Below are 26,024 nucleotides of genomic sequence, written 5' to 3' on the forward strand. Positions count from 1 at the left end.
CCAAAGAGGACTTCTATCCTCTTTGACTAGCGCAGTCGCAGTGTCTACCGCATTTCTAACCTCAAAAAATAGTGAAAAACAACAAACTGACAATAACCACTCCGGTATTACTTTATTAACAAATATAATAGGAAGAATAAAAAAAAAGGACTCGTTCAGACGTGAACAGTGAAAAGGAAATGTCACATTCATATGAACGTTATTGTAACAGTTATCACCAAAATGCACAACTGCAAGAAAATGTCAAATACAAGAAAAAGTACAGGAAACTGAAAAGAATTGTGAAAAATCTAGTGTTTGTGAGTTGTTCAATTACATCGTGAAATCAATAATTTGGACTGGTCATAAATTTTAATGAAAAAATTTCAGGAGAATGCAGCACTGTGTGATCAAGTCTCCAGCATGCAGGAGAATCTGGTGGTGGTGAATGAAGAACGTTTATTTTTATTGAGAAAATTGTGCCAATTTCAAGGAGAGAATGAGTCATCAGGATCGAGATCTCAATTGAATTTTAATAATCACATGTACTGCCAGAGTCTGAATAGCGAGGTTACTGCTAAAAGGACGAATAGAAAAAAGTCTCCAAGTGATAATCACAGTAGCAGCAGTGGAATAAATATTGGTAAAATAATTAATATTTCATGAAGATCCTCGACGTAATTTAGTCATTCAAGTAATAGCAACATGAGCAGGTTTCTTCACTGCTTTCTTTTTTAATTAGAGACAAAACCAAAAGCCAGACGTTATGGAAAAACAGCAAAAAAACTGGTACAACTGATACCTCTTGATGTTCATGGAAGACCACGGTTTCCCATTTCCATTGGAGATTTGACTGTGTATTCACTCGGTGAAATAATAACCGACAAAGTTACTTATCATACCGAGGATCACATATATCCAGTTGGCTTTTGCAGTACGAGAGTCTATGCAAGTCTCAAGAATCCCCGACTAAAGGCTTTGTACACTTGCAAAATTTTAGACGGAGGTGTTAACCCCAGGTGGGACAATCCCTCATACAACTCTCCATCCCGAAAATTTTATCTCAGTTATAATTCTCATTTCATTCCTGTGCAGATTTGAAATTGTCTCAGACACTGATTTGGACCAACCCCTGGTGGGTGCAACACCTGATGAATGTCATGCTAAATTATTATCGTCGATATCCCCAATACTCTGTAATATAGTACCAAAGGGTGGATATTTCTTTGGTATATCACAGCCTACTATACAGAATTTAATTCAGAGTTCACCTGGAACGAGAAAGCTGTCTCTTTACAAACCCCACCGTTTTGAGGTAGTGTTTTCTTAAAATTCATTTTCAACAAGAGAATCAGGCGAAATGCAATAACCAGAAACTACTATTAGCTATTATAATCATTCGAATTTAATATTAGGATTTTTCACGTTGATTAACTGTCATCTATTGACAGTGAGACTATCACTGATTTTCATTGGCATCATATTTATTGTTTTACGAAACAGGTCAGCAAAAATCAACCGAACGAGAATGGAATGACTACCCCCTCCGAAGAGGAAATGGATCCTGGCGTCAATTTTACAGTATTACACAGAACGTTCGCGTTCATCTCTGACTATCGAGTAAAAGAAGAGCCTTGTGATCATGACATTTAATTTACTCGATAAATAAACTTATATCTGATAATCATCTAGGAGCAATGTACCAACATTAGAAGTTTATCTAATGCTGATACATGAAGGGAAATGATTATGACACAATTTGTTGTTAGTTTATTTAATGTATAATAATATAAAAAAGCAATAATTCATATGGAATATGAAATAATAAAATAAATAAACATATTGATATTTACATTTGCTTGTGTTTTTCCATTCCATTATTCAAAGTTTCTTGAAGAGTCTTTCGGCCTCCATTCATTCAATAAAATTTGTAGAAACAATTATGCAATAATTCTCCATCCCATGATTTACAATTTATAAAATGTAAGACTGCTACAGCGATATGATAGATTACATTACTATCAATGAACATTGCAAATGGCAGTAATCTTCAGTTCTAGTCATAATGTTTCATATTACAGTGGAAGGAGAGCAATAACAATAGAAATAAAGCTGAACCCTCAGTCCACACCGGTTACACTAAAAAATCATCATTTTTACACATTTCCATTGATTTGTAATTTCTTATTAATCGAGTCAGTTTCATTTTGTTTCTTGTCTACTATTCCACCATCATTACCGATGCTGTGCTGGTCCGATGGTCTTATTGAAGAGGGTGTTGGCGATGGCAATGACAGGAGAAAATAATTTTAAGGGGCAATCACTGCAATAAAAAATAAAGAAAAAGTAGATAACGAAAAACTCCCCTCGAATTTAGGTATAAACAGTATATAATTACCAGGTTCCTGTCACTGGTTGAGCCTCATTTCCGCTGACAATGAACAATGGAAATAGAATTGAAAATACGCAACCGCTGAAATATAAAATGAGATTAGAAATTTATGAAAATAGACAGTATAGTGCTTTCGGCGATAGCCTGTAGTGGCAAGTGGGGCAAAATCTAGCAGTTTAAAGACGACTATCGGCTCCACTTCAAAGAGAAATTGTTTTCTTTAATTGCGCCAAATAGTGATTTTTAGACTGTCGCTTCGCTTGGCAACTTCGTTTTGCTCCACTCTCCACCAAAAAATATATTTTGCTCACCTAATAACATAAGAATTTGGCATTTGTGTTAAAACAGCTAAAGGCAGACCAAAGCCAACGAAATATGGCCAATTGGCTTCAATAAATGTGAGCCGTCTGTGGAGCTCCCAACCCATATTAAACCACTTATACTCGAATGCATACAGAGCATATAAAAGGCACATATGTATTAGTGCAAGTATATCACCAATGGGTGGTATTGGTATCCTCGATACAAGCATACCCTGGCAAAGAAATAGCGCCTGAACGAGAATACTGAAGAGCGTATCAGCTATCAGTTTGCTAACACTCGACAGTAGGAGAGGTCTTCCCTGTCTGTATCTGTATGCACTGTCTGCTATATCCTAAAAAAATGAATAATCTCATTATTTCCATAATTATTGTACTCCTTTTAATTTATGATTCTCTTCACTATTCATACCTGAAACCACAAGCTGTTCACTATTCTACTCAATAAAAAAAGTGGTAGAACCCAAACAGTACCAAATGTCAATGATAAAAATGGATGTGTCCATGACCAAACCATCACTCCCATACCCGGTGAATGCCCAAAAACAATAGTTAATGAATATTTTAAAAATGGCAATAATCCACATTCGAAGATAAGTATGCTCGCCCAAAAAACTCCGCCATTTAAAGCACAGCATTGAATCGTTCTTTTTAATATTTTGGATTCTCTGAAACAAAAAAACAAATTACTCTTTCACTCCCTTTCCAATTCATCTGTGGACTGGTATTATTGGATTATTGAGTATAATTTCCTATTTCGAAATGACGGTTACAAAAACAAATCGACGTAAACAACACCAGAGAGACATTTGGAATTCTACCTAAACATAAACAATGATTTCTGAGGAAGAAAGAACAGAGGGCTTTTGTGATTAGCTTTCAGTCTCCTGGAGAGATCCGTAGGGTACAGACGTGTCTTCATCGTATCGTAAAAGAAAATATAACCCATACCTCTGTCCCTTTAACCCAATTTTTGGGCTTGAATTAGCATCTTTCCTATGGGTTGCACTAGGCGATGCTTTAAGTCGTTCATTAATATGCTTATCCATGTAGAAAAGTACCATTGCACCCTTGAGACTGTCCGTAAACCCACAGCACATAGCTCGTAATATTCCCTGAAAATACGTAATAATTATGTATCAATATTCAACAATTACTGAAACGCATTAATGACATCATTTGAGGTTAGACGAGTAAACAGTAGAGGACATAATGATAACTTACTGTTACGTTATCCATAATTGATAACCGATTTAATTTTTTCGAGTCAATTTATTATAGATGAATCATGTTCACCACTCTGCATCACTGAATTTCATTTTCTCACACTGACCAAAATAACGCGAGACTTTGTAATGACAATACAAAAACGTGAGCAGACTTATTCGAATTCGTTGATTATATGTTGACAATGACTATCTTTAAAATATCTATTTTTAAGGAATCACAGGGGTGGTATGAGAACTTCTATTTTCATTGCACTAAGTACATAATGTAGCGATGCTCGATGATCGAAAGCATTTGCACATGTGACGCAGTAACCGAGGACACATGCATGGACTTTCCGAGACTTTGGGTGGGAGGGCGCATGCGCTGCCGTCATCTTTTTGAATATCAATTTATCCTTTTCTTGAGCTATAAAAATTCAGCTAGTCATAAAATTCATTTCACCCCCTACCATGGGGAGGAATTAATTCTAACGTGAGGGAAACAATAGAATTCATTTGAAGTTTCAAAGTTTCATCAGTGAAGACATGAAAAAGAAATATCACACGCATACACATGAGCACCGTCGAAATATTTTTGTATTTTTGGTCTGGTTGAGGGGAAATGACGATAATTTCAAAGTGAAAACTCGTTTTCCATTCTTATGTATAAATTTTCTCATGATTTTCTACTTAATTTTTGAATGAACTAATTATTTGCAGTTAATTATGCATTTCCGGTGTCATGTATAACAGGAATTGTCGGTTTATCACACGCAAATGATCTGAAAGCAATTATGTTAGCTACATCATCATTATGTAAGCGGTGACAAAAAATTGAATGGCAAGGAGATAATAAATTGATGATGGTTTCCATATAAATGCGAGAACAGGAATTGAATAGTGATATCGCGAATGAGGTTCTTCAGGTGCTTCAATTGATGGAATACGACAGGATGTTATCCATTCATTGTCTTCTTCTCATCGTGATTACGTTTTTGGAGGCTGTGTCAGGAGACGTAAGATTTTTTTTGCATTTCTTCAGTTATATTTTGGTTGGAGTCGTCTTGATTAATCCATTTTCATTATCTGATATTTGAAATACCGAAACCTCTTGAGGCTCAGTAATAGTTTTGTTAGAATTGGAGTACGATGAAAATAGCTAATTGCTGTACATTTTTGTTGATTTTCTGATAGCCAACGCTGCAGGTTGTGATGGAAAATGTCGATATCAAGACGGATGATAATGCCTTCTTCGATCCTTGGGCAGTTAGTGTGGCTGGGTCAGGTGACAAACTCACACTGAAAATACCAGTTAAAAATGAGCTGCCTCTCACCATGATGGTAATATTGTTACATTACATATTTATGAATTTATCGCGAATAACTGCAGGCCAATCAATTATTCTGAGAACTAAATGGGATTTTCACTGGTTTCATCAAGCTTCCTTCAACACTAAATTTTCGAATTTTTTGTATACTAACAGTGGAATCAGCGGTTACAGGGGACCGACGTTACTATGGAAAATGTGAAATATTCGGGGCCGCCCATTAACGATTCTTCTAAGGCACCGGGAATATTCTAAAATCAATTTTTTCGTTTTTCGCGTTTTTCTCGGCTCCTGGGCCTCCTAGAGCAAAACGGGCCCGGATTTGGACTCAGACCGTTTTTCGTCCATATCTTTGGGAATATCATAGCTAGGACGATTTGGCTGGCGCCATTGGATTCGTGAGACGATTTCCGATTTTTCTAGGGGTCCGGGAATTTTTTAAAATCGATTTTTTCGTTTTTGCAATTTTTGCTGCTCCTAGACCTCCTACGTTAGCCATCTTCCCTATACTCTTTTCCATAAACACCAGCAATCTGCCCCATATTCTCTGATAGAGCAGCCTTGATTGGAGACAAAATAAGGACCTTGATATTTTTAACAGCCCATAGGTGATACGAAAGTCGCGGATACAATGCTATGGATTTCAATTATTTCTTCGTGCTTTTTAGATGCAATTAGTGATGAACTTGGATGGCAATGAAATGGTGAATTTCGAGGGGACACTGTGTGCGAGCCTGGAAGATGAACTTATTGGTAAAGAAATAATTGGACATGGCCTGCCAAAGGATCAGTTCCCCAAAAGATGTCCAATCCCAGTGGTAAGATTTTTTTTATTTTTGTAATGTTATGAATAAAGTCGCTGGCGGATGAAGAAAAATTTTAATACTCAGGGAGCAGACTGGGAAATACGCGAATGGACTTTTCCCACCGAGAAAATGCCACCAGGTATTCCAGACGGTCCAGCTGATGGTGTACTGACGATATTTGAAGAGGGAAAAGCTCCTATAGTAACCCTTAAAGCCAAAGGAAAGATTATGCACAAGGTCCCTGCATTTGGCCGTTAACTTTAGTATTTCGATGGATTATTTTGTAGTACAGTTGTAATCATAATTTCAATGTTATAAAATTCATAGACATCCTGAATAATTGTTAGCAATAATGTGAGCTATGTTCATTAAATTCAAATAAAAATATGAATTTTTGGATTCAAAATATGCGATAATCGACGAGAAGGGGAATCAATATTGCCATGTGCTGGCACTCTACTCTACCAACACTGTTTTACCGACTGTAAATGTCTCAGGTAAGTGTGGAATATTTTTTCGTACAAGTATTCCGTCTTATTTTTCACTGGCCCATGGCAACTGTGGGATCGTATGAGCTAGTGTGGGTGACCAAAGGCCACAGAACTCTTCTGTGAAGACCGATCTCGCCAGTCGCCGAATTTTGCAAATATAATGAGGCATTTATTGTTAACGTTATCAAGAGCATCTCACGATACATCAGCTATTCTTTCATCTGCTCTCTACACGTCTCGTAATATCTCGCATTTCGTGTCAAGAAATGATGTGTGTTTTATCAAGAATGGACCAGCATCAGCTGTGTTATTGCCTCAACAATCCCTGCATGAGAGAATTCAGAGGATCTCCATGACTCCAGTTTTTGAGAAAGTCAAACAAAAAAGTGACAAGAAAAAACTTGGAAAATCTCAGAATGTCGACATGAACGAACTCTCGGAAGTCATCGATGTTGATAAATTCACCAGCCAAATGAATTATTCCATCGAGGAGATGAAGAAAAACTTCATAACTAACGTTTCTCTCAGGTCTTCCATTGGGGCCATTGAAAAGGTCGTTGTCAATTTCGAGGGGGAAGATTTCATACTCGAGGAGCTGGTACAAATTTCCAGGAAACCAAAAATCGTTATCCTCAATGTCACGACTTTTCCTCAAGCTATTCCTCAGGTTCTCGATGCCATCAGCAAGAGTGGACTGAATTTAAATCCTCAACAGGATGGAACGACTATTTTTGTTCCAATACCAAAGTATGTTGCAACACAATTTATTTTTGACAATTTATCCTTAATAACAATTTAACTCTGTCCTTATTCCTCAACTTTTCAACCCAATTTCTTATTTAACAATTAAAAGATTCTATGAATATCCATTTACAGTCTCAGTAATTCTTATTTGCAGAGTAACAAAAGAGCACCGAGAAGGTCTAGCAAAAAATGCAAAAGCCCTCTTCATAAAATGTCGAGACAGCCTCAAAGACATCAAGAACAAAGAGATAAAAGACATGAAAAAAATTCCGTCAATCTCCGAAGACCAAGTGCGAAGAGTCCAGAGTCATCTCGAAACTCTCTGCGAAAAATATGTGAAAGAAGCTGAAATTCTACTAGACACTAAGCAAAAAGAACTCCTCAGGACCGAATAAATAGAGTAATACATTTTAACACTTTGGTTTGTATAATTTTTTTATTCCAAAAATACAAGGATGTGGATAGCTAGGGCTTCATGTGGTTCCTTACGTAGGTGAGTAATCCCTCGCACAACTTCTGTGTAGCATCTCTCAGTGTTTGAACTGAATGGAATGAAATACTGAGTCTCATAAAATTTTTAGACTCTCCAGTGTTGGAAAATCTTGCACCTGGTATTGCAGCTACTTTATACTTGTCGTTGCACCATTTCATGAATTCAGATGCATCACAATCTGAAAGCAATACTTGAGTCGTTACCCCTTTATTCACTGTATTAGTAAAGAAATAATTGAATATCAGATTCCCCTGATAGTTCAAGGTGATCGTAAATTTATAGAATTTGTTAAAATTTAGGAAAATACTGAATGACCTGGTGGGAGGGTAATCCAGATGAAATATCCTCCCTCTGGCTTACTATAGCTGCAGCACCGGGGAAGGTAACGGTCTAAAGTATCACAAACTGCTGCTAAACGTTCCTAAATTACCAAATTTCCACAAAATGTAATTTTTCGTGAATTTTACGGTCATCAAACCACTTATACTTTAACGGTAAATCATCTGCACGCAAATCGTCTCACATACGATTCAAAATCACCGTCACTGATAGAGTTAAAATTGTTTTATCAATTGCATGCATAGGATATCACATTTTACGTACAGCATATGTCGTTCGTAGTAAATCCAAATGTTCATCTGCATATTTGAGTTCAAGGAGACTGGTAATGACTCCAGAAACATAGTGATTAGGTGCTCCTCCGCTAAGCAAAATTCCTCTGTCCATAAAAAAACAAAGTTAAAAATTTCAAAATTTTGCATAGCAAACATGAAATTCTTACGATGTGCGCAAAATTTTGATGACTCGTGGAGGCCCCTCGATCCATCCTAGTCGAATAGCTGGTGACAGGATCTTTGAAAACGATCCATTCGATATCACATTACCTCCTTTATAATTTGAATCCTCTGGTGAATCATATGCCAGTAATCGTCTCGGTGGAGGACCTTCTTTGTAGTGGAGAAGATTGTAAACGTCATCACAAGCAATTGCTATTGAATTTTTTCTTGCTATTTCAACGAGCTTTTCACATTTATCTGAAAGTCATCATTATGCTGATTAATAAATTGGGGATCACACGAACTGATTTAATCACACGACATCTTGAAGTTTCTTGATACCCTAAGTCATTTCTCGGTGAAATTTGACAATTGAGTAATCGACGAAGTTCACCTAATCTGCTTCATTAAGACGCAAAAACATTATTCAAAATCAATTGACATTAGCGAACCCTACCTGGTGCAAGGACCATCCCAGTAGGATTATGATAAGTTGGAATAGTGTAAAACACTCCCCAAAAAATCTTCTGATCATTCAAATAATAGTTGGCCTTCCCTTTTTCCTCTGTGACGATTCTATCGAAAGCCTCGAGATCAACTGTTTTATCTTCCATAGGAACTAAAATCAAGAGAAAAAAAATTTCAGTCACGCCTGAACGCAGCAATAGCACCTGAGAGACATGAATAATGACTTGCAACGATTCTCATGAATGGGAATTGCCTGAAGACATCGAGAGCGATCATGTAAGTAACTTCCTCAACGAAAATAACTCCATTCGGTGATAAGATTGTTGTCAATAATAACTGCAATCCGTGAGTTGCGCCACAAGTCAACACGAGATTTTCTCTTTTGACGGATGTATCTTGATAACGTCGTGTTAGGAACTTTGAGAGTTCTTCTCGACATTCCCACAGACCTGCAGTCACTCCATACTGGAAAAGATAATGCATTCCCTCTTTCTCTTCTTCGACCTGTATTTGTAAAAGCAGTAAATTATTTTTCCTTATTCGAGTATTAATGAGGTCATTACTACAAAAGTATAATTTTTAATTAAATTCAGACGATTCCGGAGTTATTTTTACATGAAATAATTTGAAGAATGAATACATATAATATAAATATATTAATTTATTATTCCGAAAGTGACATCCGTACATGACGCACCATTTCTCGCGTTCTAAATTAATGATTGAATGGATAAAATTATTTTGTTTACCGTTCGATGCTCAGTCGCCTTCAGCATCATCTTTCCGCAATTCTTGAGTAGGTCAGGTCCCGGCGCTCCCACGGACAAGTTAACAATGTCTTTTTTATAAACATTGAAGGATGTAGGTCCATCGAATAAGTGACGCAAATGTGGATCATATACTGATTCGTCATTCGTCATCTTATCTGTCACGCAAATCGAACTATAACAATTCCATTATTAATTTAAAAAACTAAAATTAACTGGTAGCACTAGATTTTTATGTTGGATCACTGGTTCTGGATATCGATAGAAGGAGCTAAGATCCACCTTTTGCGTCTTAATAGATTGACGACTGACGATGAACTGCGTATGATACCTCGACTACAACTGACTCCACTCCATACGCTCAATAATAACGCACACATGGTGACGTAGCAGTTGATGTTTAATAGCTCCAGCTGATTTGAGTCTATAGTATCTAGATCCCCAGTCCTACAGTCGTTCTCCCGGTTGGAGTTTTCAGTTTTTAGTTGGCGGTATTTATTATTACCATCGACCGGGGTAGTAGGCAATTCATGAGGAGGAGATAAACCGAACGACCTTCAGTTACGGAATTTACGAATTATTTTTATGAGTCAGAAAAATACCCGAGAGCTGGATTCGAATCGAATGGACAAGTTACTGAATGAGTAAAGACTTCATTGTTCGGGTACATGTTTTTATTGATTTGTGTTGATATCTCATTTATTATACAATAACAAATTTTGTGGTTTTAAACATTTTTGATCACTTGCATAAATATATATTTTTTTCCTTACAATCTGATCTTCTTTTCATTTTAAAACTTCATTAGAAAAACTGAAAATTAAAACACGAATGGGTAAAATAATCAAAAACAATTTTGTAAAAAAACAATTAGCGATAATTTCGTTGGTAACAGGAAGTTATTTGTACACTGAGAGTCATGAATGATTTTTTCACAATAAATTAACGCTAACAGATAAAAACATTTGTAGACAATCAATCGTACACGTTTTGTAGGCACGTTCGTAAATTTCGCTCTTCGTCGGATGGAAAGAAGCAGTAATCCTATCACAGTCGGCGGTAAACCGCATTTATACATTTGTTGTTATAAAATTACAGTATAGTATTCTTCGCAATTGGTCGTCGTATGAAGTTTTTTCATTGTGACATCCCTAGGATGGAAAATAGTTTTCGATACGAGGGCATGAAGGAAAAGATTCTTTTACCGCGCTATAAAAATAAAATGCAAATGGAAATAATGAAAATTCCTAAAAACGATTGAAGAGGTTTTTAGTTTATTTTACTGAATTATAAAAAAATTCGAATTATTCATCTAATTTAAAACCAGATATGTGATATTCTCGATTCCTGTTTTGTCTCTCTGCACCATGAAAAAATTCCATAAAACTCCAATTGAAATATATCAAATAAAAACTTATGACATAAATTTCGAAAAACTATGCACACTTTAAAAAACTCCCCATGTGTTCACGTTATGTACAAGCCACATTTCAATGGCACATCTAGAATATAAGTTTTTGTAGTAGTTTCATTGCACGAAAGGTCCAATAGTCATACCCTAAGTACTTCGACGAAACTCGTTGCGATTCAGAAACAATTACAGCTTCTTACTAAACTGCTGTTTCGTTTTTTTTCAATGGTTGCAATTCTCGCTGCAATCGATCGAAATCATTGTAGTATTCGTGATCAGACTCCTCCTCGGAGTTTCTCTGCCTCACTTGGGCACCAAATCCACCATTTGTTACGACATTATGGAGATCAGGCGTTGTCATTCCATCTGATTGAGGACTCTTGTCATCATCTTGAGACATGTATTCCGGATTGTCTAGAGATGTTTTACAGGGAATCCTCAGACATTCTAGATTGCGGTAACCGTTTTGCAACCTCTTTGGTTCTGAATCTGGGGAATCGAAACATAGAATAATTAACATTGACCCATTACAAAGCTTGAATTTGGAAGCAATAAATTGGAGAAATAATTAGTTTACCAGTAGATTTGACATCGCCAATGAGATCCATATACTGCGATGCATTGGGTAGTTTAGGTGAAGGCATTAGGTAATCGTCTTCATCCAATGGGAGATCAAGCTTAAGATTGCCTACTTGGGCCTGTTGACATTGGGGGTCGAGTTGTGTCGTGAAACAATCGTCTGTTATATCACAATCTGTGGGTATAGAAAGAATAATCACAAATCAATCAAGCGTACGATGAATCGGTTTTGATTGAAATGAAAGAGATGTCTCACCTCTGTTACCAATCGTCTTCACAGGATTCGAGCAGTACCTAGACCCCCCCGAAGTGCTACTCTGGCCGGAGTGGCCATTTAAATGAGTGTAATTGGAGCTCTGTCCAGAGACACTGGGCTCGTGAGAGATGCTGTTGGCCTCATGTGCTGCGTTGTACCTCAACATCTCCCTGTCAAAGTTCTGTTGGTTCTGGGGGGTGGGGGAGTCCGTCGTGAGCGATGGAACTCCACTGGGCCAACAGGATTTTATTGGTGTGGTTCGTAGAGATCCGGAGGTACTGGAGGATGAGACTTCTGGAAGGTGAGGAGCTCTTGGATTTGGTTGAAGGTACTCGTCAGCTTCGAGAAGGGCCTCTGGACTGTCCTCGACAGAGGCCAAGTTCCTGATCATCTCCTTTCGGTCTTGAATTGTATACGCAGGCAGTCTCATGTACTTGTCATCCTCTATGGCGAGGTAGCGGCCAGGATCTCTCGACATTTTGGCGAAATTGTCGGCGAGCTCTTTGAAACTTGGCCTTGATTCAGCGTCCAAGAACCAACAGCTGATCATAATCATGTACACGTCGATTGAACAGATTTTTGGCTGAGGTAGTCTGTCACCTTTCTCGAGGAGTTCTGGCACATTTCTGGCAGAAACTTGCTCATAGGGTCTTCCACCGTAGGTTAAAATCTCCCAGATGGTGACACCGAACGCCCAGACATCAGATTTATGAGTGAATACTCGGTGCTGAATGCACTCGAGGGCCAGCCACTTGATGGGCATTTTCCCTCCAGCAGCCTTGTACTGATCCTCATTGATGTCCAGTAATTTCGCTAAACCGAAATCGGTGATTTTCACACAACTTGGAGTCTGCACCAGGACATTCCTTGCTGCGAGATCTCGATGAACGAGCCTGCGTTCCTCCAGATACGACATACCACGTGCTATCTGTGTACACCAATTCAGCATAGGTTTGGATCCAATTTTGTCCTTATAAGTGCGAACAAAATCGAGAAGACAGCCCAATGGCATCAACTGAGTCACAAGCATCATCTGGGAGGTCATACATACTGCGAGGAGTTGAAGTAAATTTGGATGATCAACACTAGCCATAATATACGCCTCATCTAGAAATTCTTTCGACATATTGGCACCAGTGCTGTCATGAAGTACCTTGATGGCCACTGGAATCTTGACATTCTCACCCTCGGGCACCCAAACCCCTTTGTACACATTACCAAAGGCACCGTAGCCGAGTATGCCACCCTTCCTCATCTCTTCCTCCTTAGTAATCCTCAACTTGGCAAGATTTGGCTTGACACCAGTTGGATGCAGTGGCTCATTGTCGTCGAGCCCAGTCAGTGCCATTGTCATCTTCACCGTATTCTCTTTGGCTTTCGTTCTCAGTCTCCATTGCCATATTATTATAGCACTCACCAGAAAAATTATCGCCAGGAGTGTTCCCACACCCATCAAAACTGTCGGAGGTATTTCCTCCTGTTGAAGTGTCGATCCTGCAGCAACGACAGAGCAATACGGCTCCCCCTCGTCTGGATAAATCTTGTGAGAGTACTCCGGTGGACATGAGCCAGTGCAATTGAACACCGTAGAATTATCTCCAGGATTACCATCCTCATATATCCTCAAATTTCTGCACTCATAACACTGATTGGACTCAGGTCCATAACAAGTTCGACACTCAGAGGCACAAGGAATACAAAGTTGAGTGCCAGACTCCACATAATGATCAGCTGGACACTCATCCTCACAGTGTTCTCCCCGTTTGAACTTGACACACTCCTGACATACCTGTTCATGCACCCCATATCCCGTACACTTATTACAACGTGGATGGCATCTCTTACACGCCCCAGCGCCAGCCAGTACCTTCAGCGGCCCCTGTTCCTGAGGATCAATCCATTCGTAGTAGTAGCCATCCGGGCATGGATCCTGCTTCTGCAGACACTCCCCTGGTACATCATCATTTATTATCGCTTTTGCACAGGCATTGCAACCGCCTGGACCTATTTTATTCTCTCGTCCAGTACATCCATCAGCACAATTACTGTGACACGGCTGACACTCCCCATTCTCCTCGTATTTCAATGCCTGACAATGAAGGACGCAGTACTTTCCATCTCTGAAGTGCTTGCAGGAGGTGCAGTGTTCAGCAGAAGGCCCTGTACATGTACCCGCACATTCTTCGTGGCATTGCTTGCAGGTTTTTGAACCGGCTTCGTAAATTCTGGAATTATTGATGTAACAAATTGGTGTTGGACAGGGTGGAGAACGCAAAAATATCCCATGTCAAATTAGGCAACAGCCAGATAGATTGACCAAAATATCAGCGAAAAATTAAGTTATATACCCTCACCACTAAAAAAATGACATACAAATTTCTAAGAGGGTGAGAAAGAATCGTGATTTCATTTGACATGAAATACTGGTCATTTATTCCAAGAAAATTACCAAGTGATACCTTCAATCCTGGATTGTTACCAACTACAGCAATAAAATGGTGATTAACAGGGTGAAATCAAAATTGGTTCATGTTAACTTACCCTGGCAAAGCACTGCAGCTCTCAAGACAAACATTTCCGAGTACGTAGTTCTTGCACGAGAGACATTGAGAAGGCCCAGGACCCCAGCAACCATCACTAGAGCATTGTTCATCGCAGACCAATCCCGCCGTGACACATTCAGTCTGATTTCGGTTATTAGACAGCAGGTTTCCATACTCCACAGATTTTCGTATTGTCGTCCAGTTGATGCTTTGGGCATAGCAAAGCTCCTTGTTTTCAAGAATAGCAAAGCAGCCAGAGGATATCCTCTTGAGAGAACTCAAACCAAGTGAAACGAGCGATGTCTTGACGATGTAGAGAGCTGCAAAGTGTTCCGTCAAAGTTCGTCCATCGATTATCTCCAGATTTCTGAAGTAGGACAGATTCTTGAAGTCTGAGTGGGCGCCTTGAATGTTCAGGTATCCGGTGATCTCTTTGAGGGTGCTGAAGACCTCTAAACGATCTGGATGCATCGGTCCATAACGGGATCCGAAGGTGAAGTCGAGGTTGATGCTTTGGAAACCGGTGAAGCTTTGATCTAGGATTGTGATGGATCCCTCAATGACAGTGCAGTCCTTGAAGCTGTCGATGTTCCCTGAGTGAACTTTTTCGACGCCCTGACAGGTTTTTGGACAGGGCCCATCGCAGGGAACGCACTCGCCATTCTGCGCTTTTTTCTTTGGTGGACAGGATCTGACGCAAGCACCGTTGTCCTTCAACAGGTGCTCTGGACATTTTCTCACACACGTCGCACCGTATGCGTACTTTCCATTGGGGTTCGGTTGCCAGGAATAAGTGTCAGGATTGTATTTCTGCATTGGTGGACACTCCTGCGTGCAGACACCATCGTCGAAGAAGTTCTTGCAGGCAAGGCAGTCACTCTGTTTGGGCCCAGTGCAGCCACCAGCGCAAAAAAGGTGACAGCACTCACGGGGATTGGGGCCGAAGCATCTGCCCTGCCAGCATTGGGGTGAACAATTGGTTTTGGAGAATTTCTGACAATTATGTGGTCCCTCGCCCCAGCATCCCTGGACACAAGTTGAATCACACTCCGGGCAGGGCCTCTCAGGATTCGGAAAATTATACGCGTAGACGTATTTTCCCCCGGGGCCCGTTATTATCTCGTCCCAGTTGATTGTCTTGATGTGACATAAATTGTAATTGTTGTACATTCCAACGCTACCATTCAGAATATCCCTGAGTGCTGGCATCTCAAGATCATGCATATTGCACATCGTAACTAACAGTGCAAACTCGACGTCGTGAATGTTGAGCTTGAACAGAGTTCGTCCCCTGATAATTTGAAGCCTCGGTAGAACGACTTTGACATCGACATGACTGATGAGAACGTATCCCGTGACTTCTCGAATGTACTGGAGAAAACTGAGGTCAAATGTTTGATTCTGTAGCCACGAAATCTCCAAATTACCGTCCACATAAGTACAGTTGGTGTATCTGTCTCGGAGATTTCGATAATGGTGCTGTCGATCTGATGGCGCTGACATACGTCCATTTGTCCCGATGCAGACTGCAACAAAATATTGAAAGCCAACTTAGCAAGTGATTACTGAAAAATTTATTCTCTTTTTTTTCGTACGTTTATGCGTATGGGTGAAGGATCGATGATTCATGGAATAAATAACGCACGTGGTTTCATAATTACTTCGTTTATTACAGTAACAGTCTATATTTACAATTTACACCGAAAATATAAATTTTTTCAACATACAAAAAGACAGGATTTTGAGTATATCGCGTAACTATAAAATTTACAGTCATCTATATACTTTCGAAACCGCAAAATATATTACAAAATATACTTAAAATAACAATTACATCAGTAATGCCTAAGGCAAATGTACAGTGGTTATAATACTCATTAAAAATGCAGTATCAAAAATTTTGTATTGTTCTTGGTATTAAGAGATTTATAAAACCTGGAGAGCATGGCACTGTCCAATTCTGTTGTATAAAAACTGTATAAATTCTTCTGTTTGACAAAAATGCTATTTTCACAATCCAATGGCATTGGATTACGAAAATACGTAAAAAATATAAATGGCATGGACACGTAATTTAAGTAGTGCTTCGACTCCTTCGAGTCCTCATTTCGTTACAAATTATCTGAACAATTTAATTTTTCCTTAAGTCATGATTTTGTTTATCCTATCACAGTCAGCGGTGGCCCGCACGAGGCTATCTGTACAATTGATTCGTTGTAGAAACCTCTGTTACGTCGATAACATAAAATCATTTCTATGAAATGCAATTTTCACGATTTATTTGCTCGTGATTTGACAATGTCTAAATACCTCACGAAATGCATTATTCGATAATCATGGTCAATTCATTTTGTATTTAAAACTGATATTTACAAGCCACAGATTCATGGCACATTAAGAAACCCTTCGTTCCATTTTTTGCACTAAAATTCATCGAAAATAATTTCTCTACATTTTTGTTCCATTTAAGATTAATCACATTGGCGAGTTGTTTTTTGTCACTCCTAAGTACTTTGGACCTACACTGGTTAAATTATTCAACTGAAATTTCTGACAATTTGATGAGAACTTTTATCACATTACAATTCCATTAAAATCTCAAGAAATTTCGTTCTTAAAAATTCCATATTTCATAGAAAAACCAATAGAAGTTGTAAATCTCAGTTCAATTATTCTATAAAATTAATAGAAATCAGGAGAATTCAGCATAATTTCCTACTAAATATTATTTTGTTTGAAAATTAAAAATCTCGTTCAACTATCTACGAAACCTAAAATTTTATGATTCAATATTACTTTTCTGAAAATTGCTAGTTAACTGTCCATGAAATTTCCATATTTTTCTAACCATATAGTCTATAAAAAATATTCACAAATTTATTAAACAGTTGTTTCGTTCTTTCGCAGTGGTTTGAGTGGTTGCAGTTCTCTTTTCAGTCGATCGAAGTCGTTGTAATACTCGTGATCAGATTCCTCTTCTGAACTTCTCTGTCTCACTTGTCCTCCAAACGCACCATTTGTTAGAACTTTGTTGAGATCAGGAGTCGGAATTCCAATCGTCTGGGGAGTCAGTGGAGGCTCATCCTGAGACATTATGTACTCAGGATTATCCAGCGAGGTTTTTCCTGGAATGGTCAGGAACTCTGGATACTTCCTGTAGCCATTGGGCAATTTCTTTGGCTCTGACTCTGAAATTTTAAAGGGCCATAAATTTCATTGGAACACATGATTAATGCAATTTAATTGGAGAAATTGAATGGGCTGTAATTACCAGTAGGCTTAGCATCGCTGATGAGATCCATGTACTGTGATACATTGGCAGGTAGTTGGGGGGATGGCATTAGGTAGTCGTCTTCGTCCAGGGGAAGATCGAGTTTGAGATTACCTATTTGTGCTTGCTGCTGAACTGGTACTATTTCAGGTGTGAAACAGTCGTCCGTTACGTCGCAATCTGGGAAAACAATGGATAATTCATGAATTATTAATGTCAATTAATTGCATTACAGAGATGCGGCTAAGCAGTTATTGATTACTCACTATCGTAAAATGTTCTACGCTTTTAATGCTATCATGATTTGAAATAATTTCAACTGATGTAAATTTTATTGATGTCATCATATTTGTTAATATGCGTCTTGAGGCGGTATTAATAAATTTCGAGATTGCAAGCCATTTAATATGGAATCAATTAGACAGTGATAGTTGTTTTTTATTAGTAAATAGCACGTCGATGATAATTGGTGACTTATTGCTTACCTCTGACGCCGACCATCTTCAGGGGATCCGAGCAGTACCTGCGGTTAGAACCGTCTACGGTACTAACTGGTCTGCAGTGACTGGTGGGACGTGAGTAATGAGGATGTTGAGCAGAATTGTTGGGCTCGGTGGGTTGTTGACTGGTGGCTGCATGTGCTGCGTTATACCTCAATAGTTCTCTGTCCCAATTTTGCTGGTTCTGGGGTGTTGGTGAGTCAGTTGGCAGTGAAGGGATTCCATTTGGCCAACAGGTTTTTAGGGGTGTACTTGGGGGAGATCCAGAGAGACTGGAATTGGAGAGGCCAGGGGGTAGTGGAGCTCGTGATTTCGGCTGCAAATATTCGTCGATATCGAGAAGGGCCTCTGGGCCGTCCATGGCTGAAGCCAAGTTTCTGATCATCTCTTTCTCGTCCTGAGGGGTGTAGGAGGGCAGTCTCATGTACATGTCTCCCACAATGGCGAGATATCTACCCGGATCCCTTGACATTTTGGCGAAATTGTCAGAGAGGTCTTTGAAGCTCGGTCTTGCTTCGGCATCTAAAAACCAACAGCTGACCATGATCATGTAGACGTCGATTGAACAGATTTCTGGTTGGGGTAGTCTGTCACCTTTTTCTAAAAATTCAGGGACATTTCTGGCAGGAATTTGTTCATAGGGTCTTCCACCGTAGGTTAAAATCTCCCAGATGGTGACACCGAACGCCCAGACATCAGATTTATGAGTGAATACTCGGTGCTGAATGCACTCGAGGGCCAGCCACTTAATGGGCATTTTTCCTCCAGCAGCCTTGTACTGGTCCTCATTGATGTCCAGTAATTTCGCTAAACCAAAATCGGTGATTTTCACACAACTTGGAGTCTGCACCAGGACATTCCTTGCTGCGAGATCTCGATGAACGAGCCTGCGTTCCTCCAGATACGACATACCACGTGCTATCTGTGTACACCAATTCAGCATAGGTTTGGATCCAATTTTGTCCTTATAAGTGCGGACAAAATCGAGAAGACAGCCCAATGGCATCAACTGAGTCACAAGCATCATCTGGGAGGTCATACATACTGCAAGGAGTTGAAGTAAATTTGGATGTTCAACACTAGCCATAATATACGCCTCATCCAGAAACTCTTTCGACGTATTTGCACCAGTACTGTCGTGAAGTACCTTAATGGCCACTGGAATCTTGACGTTCTCACCCTCAGGCACCCAAACCCCTTTGTACACATTACCAAAGGCACCGTAGCCGAGTATCCCTCCCTTCCTCATCTCTTCCTCCTTAATAATCCTCAGTTTTGCAAGATTCGGCTTGACACCAGTTGGACGGAGTGGTTCATTGTCATCGAGCCCAGTCAGTGCCATTGTCATCTTCACTGTATTCTCCTTGGCTTTGGTCCTCAGTCTCCATTGCCACATAATTATAGCACTCACTCCCAAAATCACCGCTAAGATGCTCCCCACTCCCATGAGAATAGCCGGCTGTATCTCGTTCTCCAACTGAAATCCGGGGATTACAGCTGCTGAGCAGTACGGCTCTCCCTCATCTGGATAAACCTTGTGCGGATACTCTGCTGGGCACAATCCTGTGCAGTTGAACGCCGTCGTATTATCAACAGGATGTCCACTAGCGTAAAGCCTCAAATTTCTGCACTCATAACACTGATTTGATTCAGGTCCATAGCAACTGCGACACTCCGAAGCACAAGGAATACAAAGTTGTAAATCCGACTCAACATAATGATCAGCTGGACACTCGTCCTCGCAGTGCTCCCCCCGTTTAAACTTGACGCACTCCTGACACGCTTGCTCATGAACCCCATAGCCAGTACATTTTTTACAGCGTGGGTGGCATCTCTTGCAGGCCCCAGTACCAGCCAGTGCCTTCAACGGTCCCTGCTCCTGAGGATCAATCCACTCGTAGTAGTAACCATCTGGGCATGGATCACGCTTCTGTAAACACTCCCCTGGCACATCACCATTTACTATAGCTTTCTCACAGCTATTACAACCACCTGGTCCAATTTTATTCTCTGGGCCTGTACAACCACCCACACACGTCGGATGACATGTTTTACACTGTCCATTTTGCTCGTATTTAGTTTGCTGACAGTGGGGAACGCAGTACGGTCCATCTCGGAAGTGCTTGCATGAGGTACAATGTTCAGCTCGTGGACCTTTACATGTTCCTGCGCATTCCTCGTGACAGGGCTTGCAGGTTTTATCGTCTGCTTCGTAAATTCTGAGGGCATAAATGTGTTAATTATATAACGTGTTATAAAAATAGTCATTAAGTATTTTTTTTACCTAAAAGGCCAATTACCGGACAATTGAGGAAGACGAGCACTTTTCATAATTTTTCCAAATTAGTCTCACACAAATTAAATGAATAATTAGATGATCGAAAATGATTATTCAACGATATTCATTTAATTATTCAAAAAATATTCAGTGGACGTTAACAGAAACCAGAAACTACAACCCTTCCTCCGAAACTGATTGGATTGTCCGAATGAAATAATTTACATATTTTTTAATAACGAATCAATTATCTGGATCAACTTACCCAGGTAGAGAATGGCAGTTCTCCAAACATACATTTCCCAGTATAAAGTTCTTACAGGAAAGGCATTGAGTCGGTCCAGGGCCCCAGCAGCCCTCGTGGGAGCACTGTTTGTCACAGATAAGGCCCTGCTTGATGCACAGAGACTCGTTCTTATTATTCGATAACAGACTTGTGTGCTCCTGTGACTTTCTTATCTTGAGCCAGTCGATACTCTGAGCATAACAGAGATTCTGATTCTCCAAAATGGCAATTGAGCCTGAGTAAATCTTCCTCAATGATTGGAGGCCGAGTGATGTGAGCGATGTTTTGATGATGTACAACGAAGCGAAATATTCAGTCAGTGTTCTACCCCCTATCACCTCGAGGTTCCTGAAGTACGACAAATTCTTGAAGTCCGCGTGATCTCCCTGAATATTGAGGAATCCCGTGATTTCCTTGAGTGTACTGAAGACTTCAAGTCTGTCCGGATGCATAGGAGCATATTTTTCACCGGTGGTGAAATTCAAAAAGAAATCGACAAATCCTTTGAACGTCTGATCCAAAATAGTTACTGAACCCTCGATAATCGTACAATCCTTGAAGCTATCGATGTTCCCCGAGTGCACTCGATCACCACCACGACATGTCTTTGGACATGGTCCATCGCAGGGTACGCATTCACCATTTTGTGCCTTCTTCTTTGGTGGACATGATCTGACACATGCCCCATTGTCCTTCAATAGATGAACTGGACATTTTCTCACGCACGTCGCCCCATAAGCATACTTTCCATCAGGATTGGGTTCCCATGAGTACGTTGTCGGATTGTATCTGAAATAAAGTATTTTATTTCAAAGAATGAGCATTAATAATCCAAATAAGGTGAGTTTAAAATATTGTTTCTCATCACTGAACTGTTTCTTTGATGAATTCCACGTGGCTAAATGTTTTTAACACTGACCCAATCGATTAACGTTCACTGACCTCATAACATTGCCGCGATGTTTTCGGCATGCAGGTGGCAATTTGAGGATAAGTTGAGAAAGGTAGAATGTCAGGGGGAGGAACGTGAAAAAAAAAATCTACTCACTTTTGCATTGGTGGACACTCCTGTGTGCAGACACCATCGTCGAAGAAGTTCTTACAAGCAAGACAGTCACTCTGTTTGGGCCCAGTGCAACCGCCAGCGCAAAAAAGGTGACAGCACTCACGGGGATTTGGACCGAAGCATCTGCCCTGCCAGCATTGTGGTGAGCAATTGGTTTTAGAGAATTTCTGACAATTCTCTGGTCCCTCACCCCAACAACCCTGATCACAATTCTTATGGCACTCTGGGCATACTCTCTCGGGTGTTGTGAAATTGTATACGTAAACGTATTTACCACCTATACCCGTTATTATCTCGTCCCAGTTGATTGTCTTGATGTGACATAAATTGTAATTGTTGTACATTCCAACGCTACCATTCAGAATATCCCGGAGTGCTGGCATCTCAAGATCATGCATATTGCACATCGTAACCAGCAGTGCAAACTCAACGTCGTGAATATTGAGTTTGAATAGTGTACGTCCTCTGATAATTTGGAGTCTCGGTAATACGACTTTAACATCGACATGACTAATGAGAACGTAACCGGTGACTTCTCGAATATACTGAAGAAAGCTGAGGTCAAAGGTTTGATTTTGCAGCCACGTAATTTCCAAATTGCCATCCACATAAGTGCAATTTGTGTATCTGTCTCGTAGATTGCGATAATGATGATGTTGGCTCGATGGTACTGACATACGTCCATTTGTTCCAATACATACTGCAACAAAAGAAGTAATTAAACGTGTCTTTAGTCGATATTATCACAATAATTCTATCCACTAATGAATCAATTAACACAACAAACAATTATTTGAAAGTACAACCGTCCAATCAAAATGTTCAACTCCAAATAAAGTGAATCCATCCAATTGCTCAATCAAGAAATCCCTTCTATTCGGATGAAAAAATAATATCCACCTCGAGTATCGAATTAATGCTCCTCCAGTATCTTAAGAGGTCAAATCGAAGACCCCCGTCTTGGTACAAACCAGTGAAAACAAGATGAGGAAGAAAAGTTGAATATTTATACCACGTTTAAGGTACCAGTGAAATCCCTAACACCCACAACGTCGAAAGTCTTGATTCCAAGTTGATAGTCTTCATAGGCATTATGGGGACCGGGTATGGGACTGCTTGTGGGCGAACCACTTCCCATGTACATGAAGTTGACGCGTGTGTCTCTAACTGTGTTTGTTGTTGTTGTGCAACTCCACAAGTGACTAGTCATCGCTGTATTTGAATAAAAAGCTATTTTTATTCATCAAATATTCTGCAGTTATATCACAATCAGTGATATTTCTTTACAACGATTAGCGTATGAATAAGCGTTACAAAAAGCCATTGCAATCATCATATATTATTAATAATGTTATTACATTTGTGGATAATTTTACTTCCGACTTACACAAACATTATAGATCCACGATGATCAACTCAATCACCTCTGGAACTCTTCTCTAATTTTTCATCATTCAGACACTTCGATTATTTATTCTGGCGTTTAATCCTCGATGTCGTCCGACAAACGTGTGCGATATCGATAGATCGCGTCTCATGTTACAGTTTATGAAAATGTCTCGAAAGCAAATGAGAAAAAAACTCGCTGAATTACACTCGTCCAGTGGAAAAGAAAAAAATAATCAACGTAAAAAATATACGTGTAAGCACTCCAGCGTCGGCTCATGAAGAGTAAAGTGTATTAATTAAATTTATCGTCATTGGAATGACTGTCATACATCGATTAGCATAAATCCAGAAGCGCACGTGCCAGGTACTTGAGTCAAAAACCTGTGCGGTCGTTCAAGTATCGATACATAGCGACATAGCATAATACAGCCCACCCTATACGATAAGTTGAAGTTTAACCACCGGCGGTTTCTTTCCTCCAGGACTCGTTACGTTCCTACACGTTCGCCTGTACCATTGCCGTGCACTTCTGGGATGCGTTAATCTCGAGTTGCGATCGAAATCATACGCAAAAATAATTGCCCCGGCATGCGCCTCCTCTCCTTCGTTTTATTTGTTAATTTTTTAAATTCTAGATGGATCGGTGGGCGATAGAAAAAAAGGAATGATCGAGGGGACGTGGAATTTAATATCGAGGATATCGTGTGAAAAAGCAAATGTACCTGTCCAGTCGTTCATCATATCCCAGACATATTAGCTTTTTAATTGTTGGCTAATTTTTTTGAGCCGTTGAAATGATTTATCAGAAGTTGATGTGAGAATTCGAAAATTTAAATCGACTAAACTCGAATGTTTTACTGTGGATACTTCAACTTCCACGTAAACCATTAAATCTCCTGGCGATAATGATACCAAAGTGTTCGAGAATATGAGCAGAGCCCAAGTGAAAATGAAGGGGTCGTTTAGTCTCAGCTTAAAGTATAACCTTTGGGAAAAAGAAATTTCGCATTTTGAGACACGCAATGTATACGTGAAATCACCCCGGGGCGAAAGATGTATGCGAAACGACTGCCATCATCTTCTATCGTGCGAGAAGGTATGATTATCCCTCAGCAACAAACAACAGTGGATATTACGGCGATGGTTTTCTAAAGTGAGAGGTTTCAGTGTTTCGCTGGATTTACGATTGAAGAACCGAGGGAAGACAATACGTGGAGGTGTCTGAGGGGCGGAGAAATTGGATAGATGGAAAATAATATATTTATATTGCTCAACATTCTGAGAGACGAAAAAAAAAATGGCTGTTTCGTGGAACAGGGAGAGTCCTTGATGCCAGTGGAAATTAATTTTCATTTGTGAAAATATTCAATTGACATCAAGTTTTGTAAAGGTTTTTCGAGTCAAGTCGCTGAAACAGCACAAAAACTAGGAAAAATTTAATATTTTAAATGAAAATTTTACGGAGAAATAATTTATTTAAAAGTTAGTAATTTTTGAGTTTACGATTTGGAGACAGTTTTGACTATTGGCTTATGTATCAATGTAGTTTTCGAAATAAAGGGAAGACTGCATGATATGAAATGACAAGATAATGTGACTCAAAAATTCTCGATGAATATAATTTTTATTAATCGTACAGTTTATTCGAAATGATAAATCACATAAAAAATTATGGTAACCAGTTATCATTCCCCCTAAACTCCAAATTGTCTTCGGCTCTGGCCAGGTCTCAATTTTTATGCCGAGGCGACACCCCCAAAGTAATACGACGGAACCGCAGTCTGCGGCGTCGTTTATTCGAGCTCGTAAACATCGATACCTCCTCAAGAGGAATCTTCCCAATATCTTTTTTTTTTCTTTCCTTTTGTCTCAAGGATACCCGGTGCACTCAAGTGCCAGCTAAAATATCCTGCCGAAAATAAAAGGCCTCCGGTGTATCGTCAAACGCGCGAAACAACCGTCAGGCGATGGGCACCAGAGTGAACGAATGGTGGAGAAGCGGAATAATAAGATAAAAGGAGAATGATCATGAAAGAGAGGGATGAGAAGGGAGAGGTGGTAGCTCCAGAGGAGAAACAATAATTCACCAGTCGAATGAAAGAATAAAAGGTTATGGAACAATGGCTATACGATTGGCAAACTTGTATTTCAAGTCCTCCGTTGGGTGCTCTGAATCACGATGACATTGATAACCGTCATAAAATTTATTCGTCGAGAATACATAAAAATCGTAAAATTTGTAACGTGAAACTTACTCACGCTTTCGAGGAATTTTTAGATAATTGATTTGATTTCTTTATTTCTCCAGAGGGGCTGAGAAAATTGGATGCAAATTGCTCAGAAGGGGAATTTTATTGGAGGTGGAGGAATTGGAATAAAGGGCTCATGCGGGGGTACAAATGATGGCACGTGGAATGTGCTTTGTTCTGTTCCTATTGAAATTTTTCATTTTTATTTTATTACAGAATGAGGTTTTGCTGAGTTTTTTATCGCTGCTTATTGCTGCGGTCTCCATCTTCTTCAGGAATTTGAGCAGTTGAAGGAACAATGGAAGAATGTGACATTTCTTATTCAAAATCCATTAGAAGCGGTTTAATTGAATTCCTTCGTATCGGTATCAAGTGGAGCTATATGCGAATTTCTAGTAGGTCACTGGCTCCGGTAATTTCCGGA

At 39.6% G+C, this 26,024-nt stretch overlaps 6 protein-coding genes across 12 annotated transcripts in view; 3 read left to right on the forward strand and 3 right to left on the reverse strand.

The window, feature by feature from the left end:
• The first annotated feature begins 44 nt into the window (after positions 1-44).
• On the forward strand, positions 45-1,821 carry LOC135165372 (transforming growth factor beta regulator 1). Its single transcript, XM_064126603.1, has 5 exons — positions 45-299; positions 370-622; positions 722-998; positions 1,075-1,294; positions 1,483-1,821. The coding sequence occupies exons 1-5, from the start codon at positions 180-182 to the stop codon at positions 1,630-1,632; spliced, it is 1,020 nt and encodes a 339-aa protein (XP_063982673.1). The 5' UTR covers positions 45-179; the 3' UTR covers positions 1,633-1,821.
• Positions 1,738-4,232, reverse strand: LOC135165373 (etoposide-induced protein 2.4 homolog). The gene is made up of 7 exons (XM_064126604.1): positions 3,916-4,232; positions 3,643-3,806; positions 3,104-3,359; positions 2,683-3,026; positions 2,378-2,452; positions 2,219-2,302; positions 1,738-2,118 (listed from the first exon to the last, which is right to left on the reverse strand). The coding sequence occupies exons 1-7, from the start codon at positions 3,928-3,930 to the stop codon at positions 2,100-2,102; spliced, it is 957 nt and encodes a 318-aa protein (XP_063982674.1). The 5' UTR covers positions 3,931-4,232; the 3' UTR covers positions 1,738-2,099.
• A 522-nt stretch (positions 4,233-4,754) lies between these two features.
• LOC135165389 (uncharacterized) lies at positions 4,755-6,439 on the forward strand. The gene is made up of 4 exons (XM_064126654.1): positions 4,755-4,915; positions 5,094-5,240; positions 5,896-6,045; positions 6,118-6,439. Exons 1-4 carry the CDS (start codon positions 4,778-4,780, stop codon positions 6,289-6,291), a joined length of 609 nt encoding a protein of 202 aa, XP_063982724.1. The 5' UTR covers positions 4,755-4,777; the 3' UTR covers positions 6,292-6,439.
• Positions 6,440-6,573: 134 nt separating this feature from the next.
• LOC135165386 (ribosome-recycling factor, mitochondrial) lies at positions 6,574-7,739 on the forward strand. Its single transcript, XM_064126650.1, has 2 exons — positions 6,574-7,271; positions 7,423-7,739. The coding sequence occupies exons 1-2, from the start codon at positions 6,685-6,687 to the stop codon at positions 7,661-7,663; spliced, it is 828 nt and encodes a 275-aa protein (XP_063982720.1). The 5' UTR covers positions 6,574-6,684; the 3' UTR covers positions 7,664-7,739.
• Positions 7,686-10,213, reverse strand: LOC135165385 (uncharacterized). Its single transcript, XM_064126649.1, has 8 exons — positions 10,055-10,213; positions 9,755-9,947; positions 9,230-9,509; positions 8,995-9,156; positions 8,543-8,795; positions 8,365-8,479; positions 8,077-8,182; positions 7,686-7,939 (listed from the first exon to the last, which is right to left on the reverse strand). Exons 1-8 carry the CDS (start codon positions 10,150-10,152, stop codon positions 7,734-7,736), a joined length of 1,413 nt encoding a protein of 470 aa, XP_063982719.1. The 5' UTR covers positions 10,153-10,213; the 3' UTR covers positions 7,686-7,733.
• Positions 10,214-10,428: 215 nt separating this feature from the next.
• LOC135165376 (epidermal growth factor receptor) overlaps positions 10,429-26,024 on the reverse strand; it is an 81,698-nt gene continuing 66,102 nt past the window's right edge. For 2 of the 7 annotated variants that reach the window (XM_064126623.1, XM_064126621.1), the window contains 5 exons: positions 21,945-22,662; positions 20,876-21,685; positions 18,318-20,551; positions 17,833-18,012; positions 16,211-17,749 (listed from right to left, as the gene is read on the reverse strand). In XM_064126623.1, the coding sequence (XP_063982693.1) occupies positions 17,442-17,749; positions 17,833-18,012; positions 18,318-20,551; positions 20,876-21,685; positions 21,945-22,662 (4,250 nt within the window). In that variant the 3' untranslated portion in view covers positions 16,211-17,441. Of the gene's footprint in view, positions 11,673-11,760; positions 11,938-12,018; positions 14,244-14,559; positions 16,088-16,210; positions 17,750-17,832; positions 18,013-18,317; positions 20,552-20,875; positions 21,686-21,944; positions 22,663-22,749; positions 22,943-22,974; positions 23,175-26,024 lie in introns of those variants that run through there. The other 5 variants (XM_064126624.1, XM_064126622.1, XM_064126625.1 and 2 more) reach the window with 4 other exon arrangements.

Source organism: Diachasmimorpha longicaudata, chromosome 8, assembly GCF_034640455.1.
Source record: "Diachasmimorpha longicaudata isolate KC_UGA_2023 chromosome 8, iyDiaLong2, whole genome shotgun sequence".
NCBI lineage: Eukaryota > Metazoa > Arthropoda > Insecta > Hymenoptera > Braconidae > Diachasmimorpha > Diachasmimorpha longicaudata.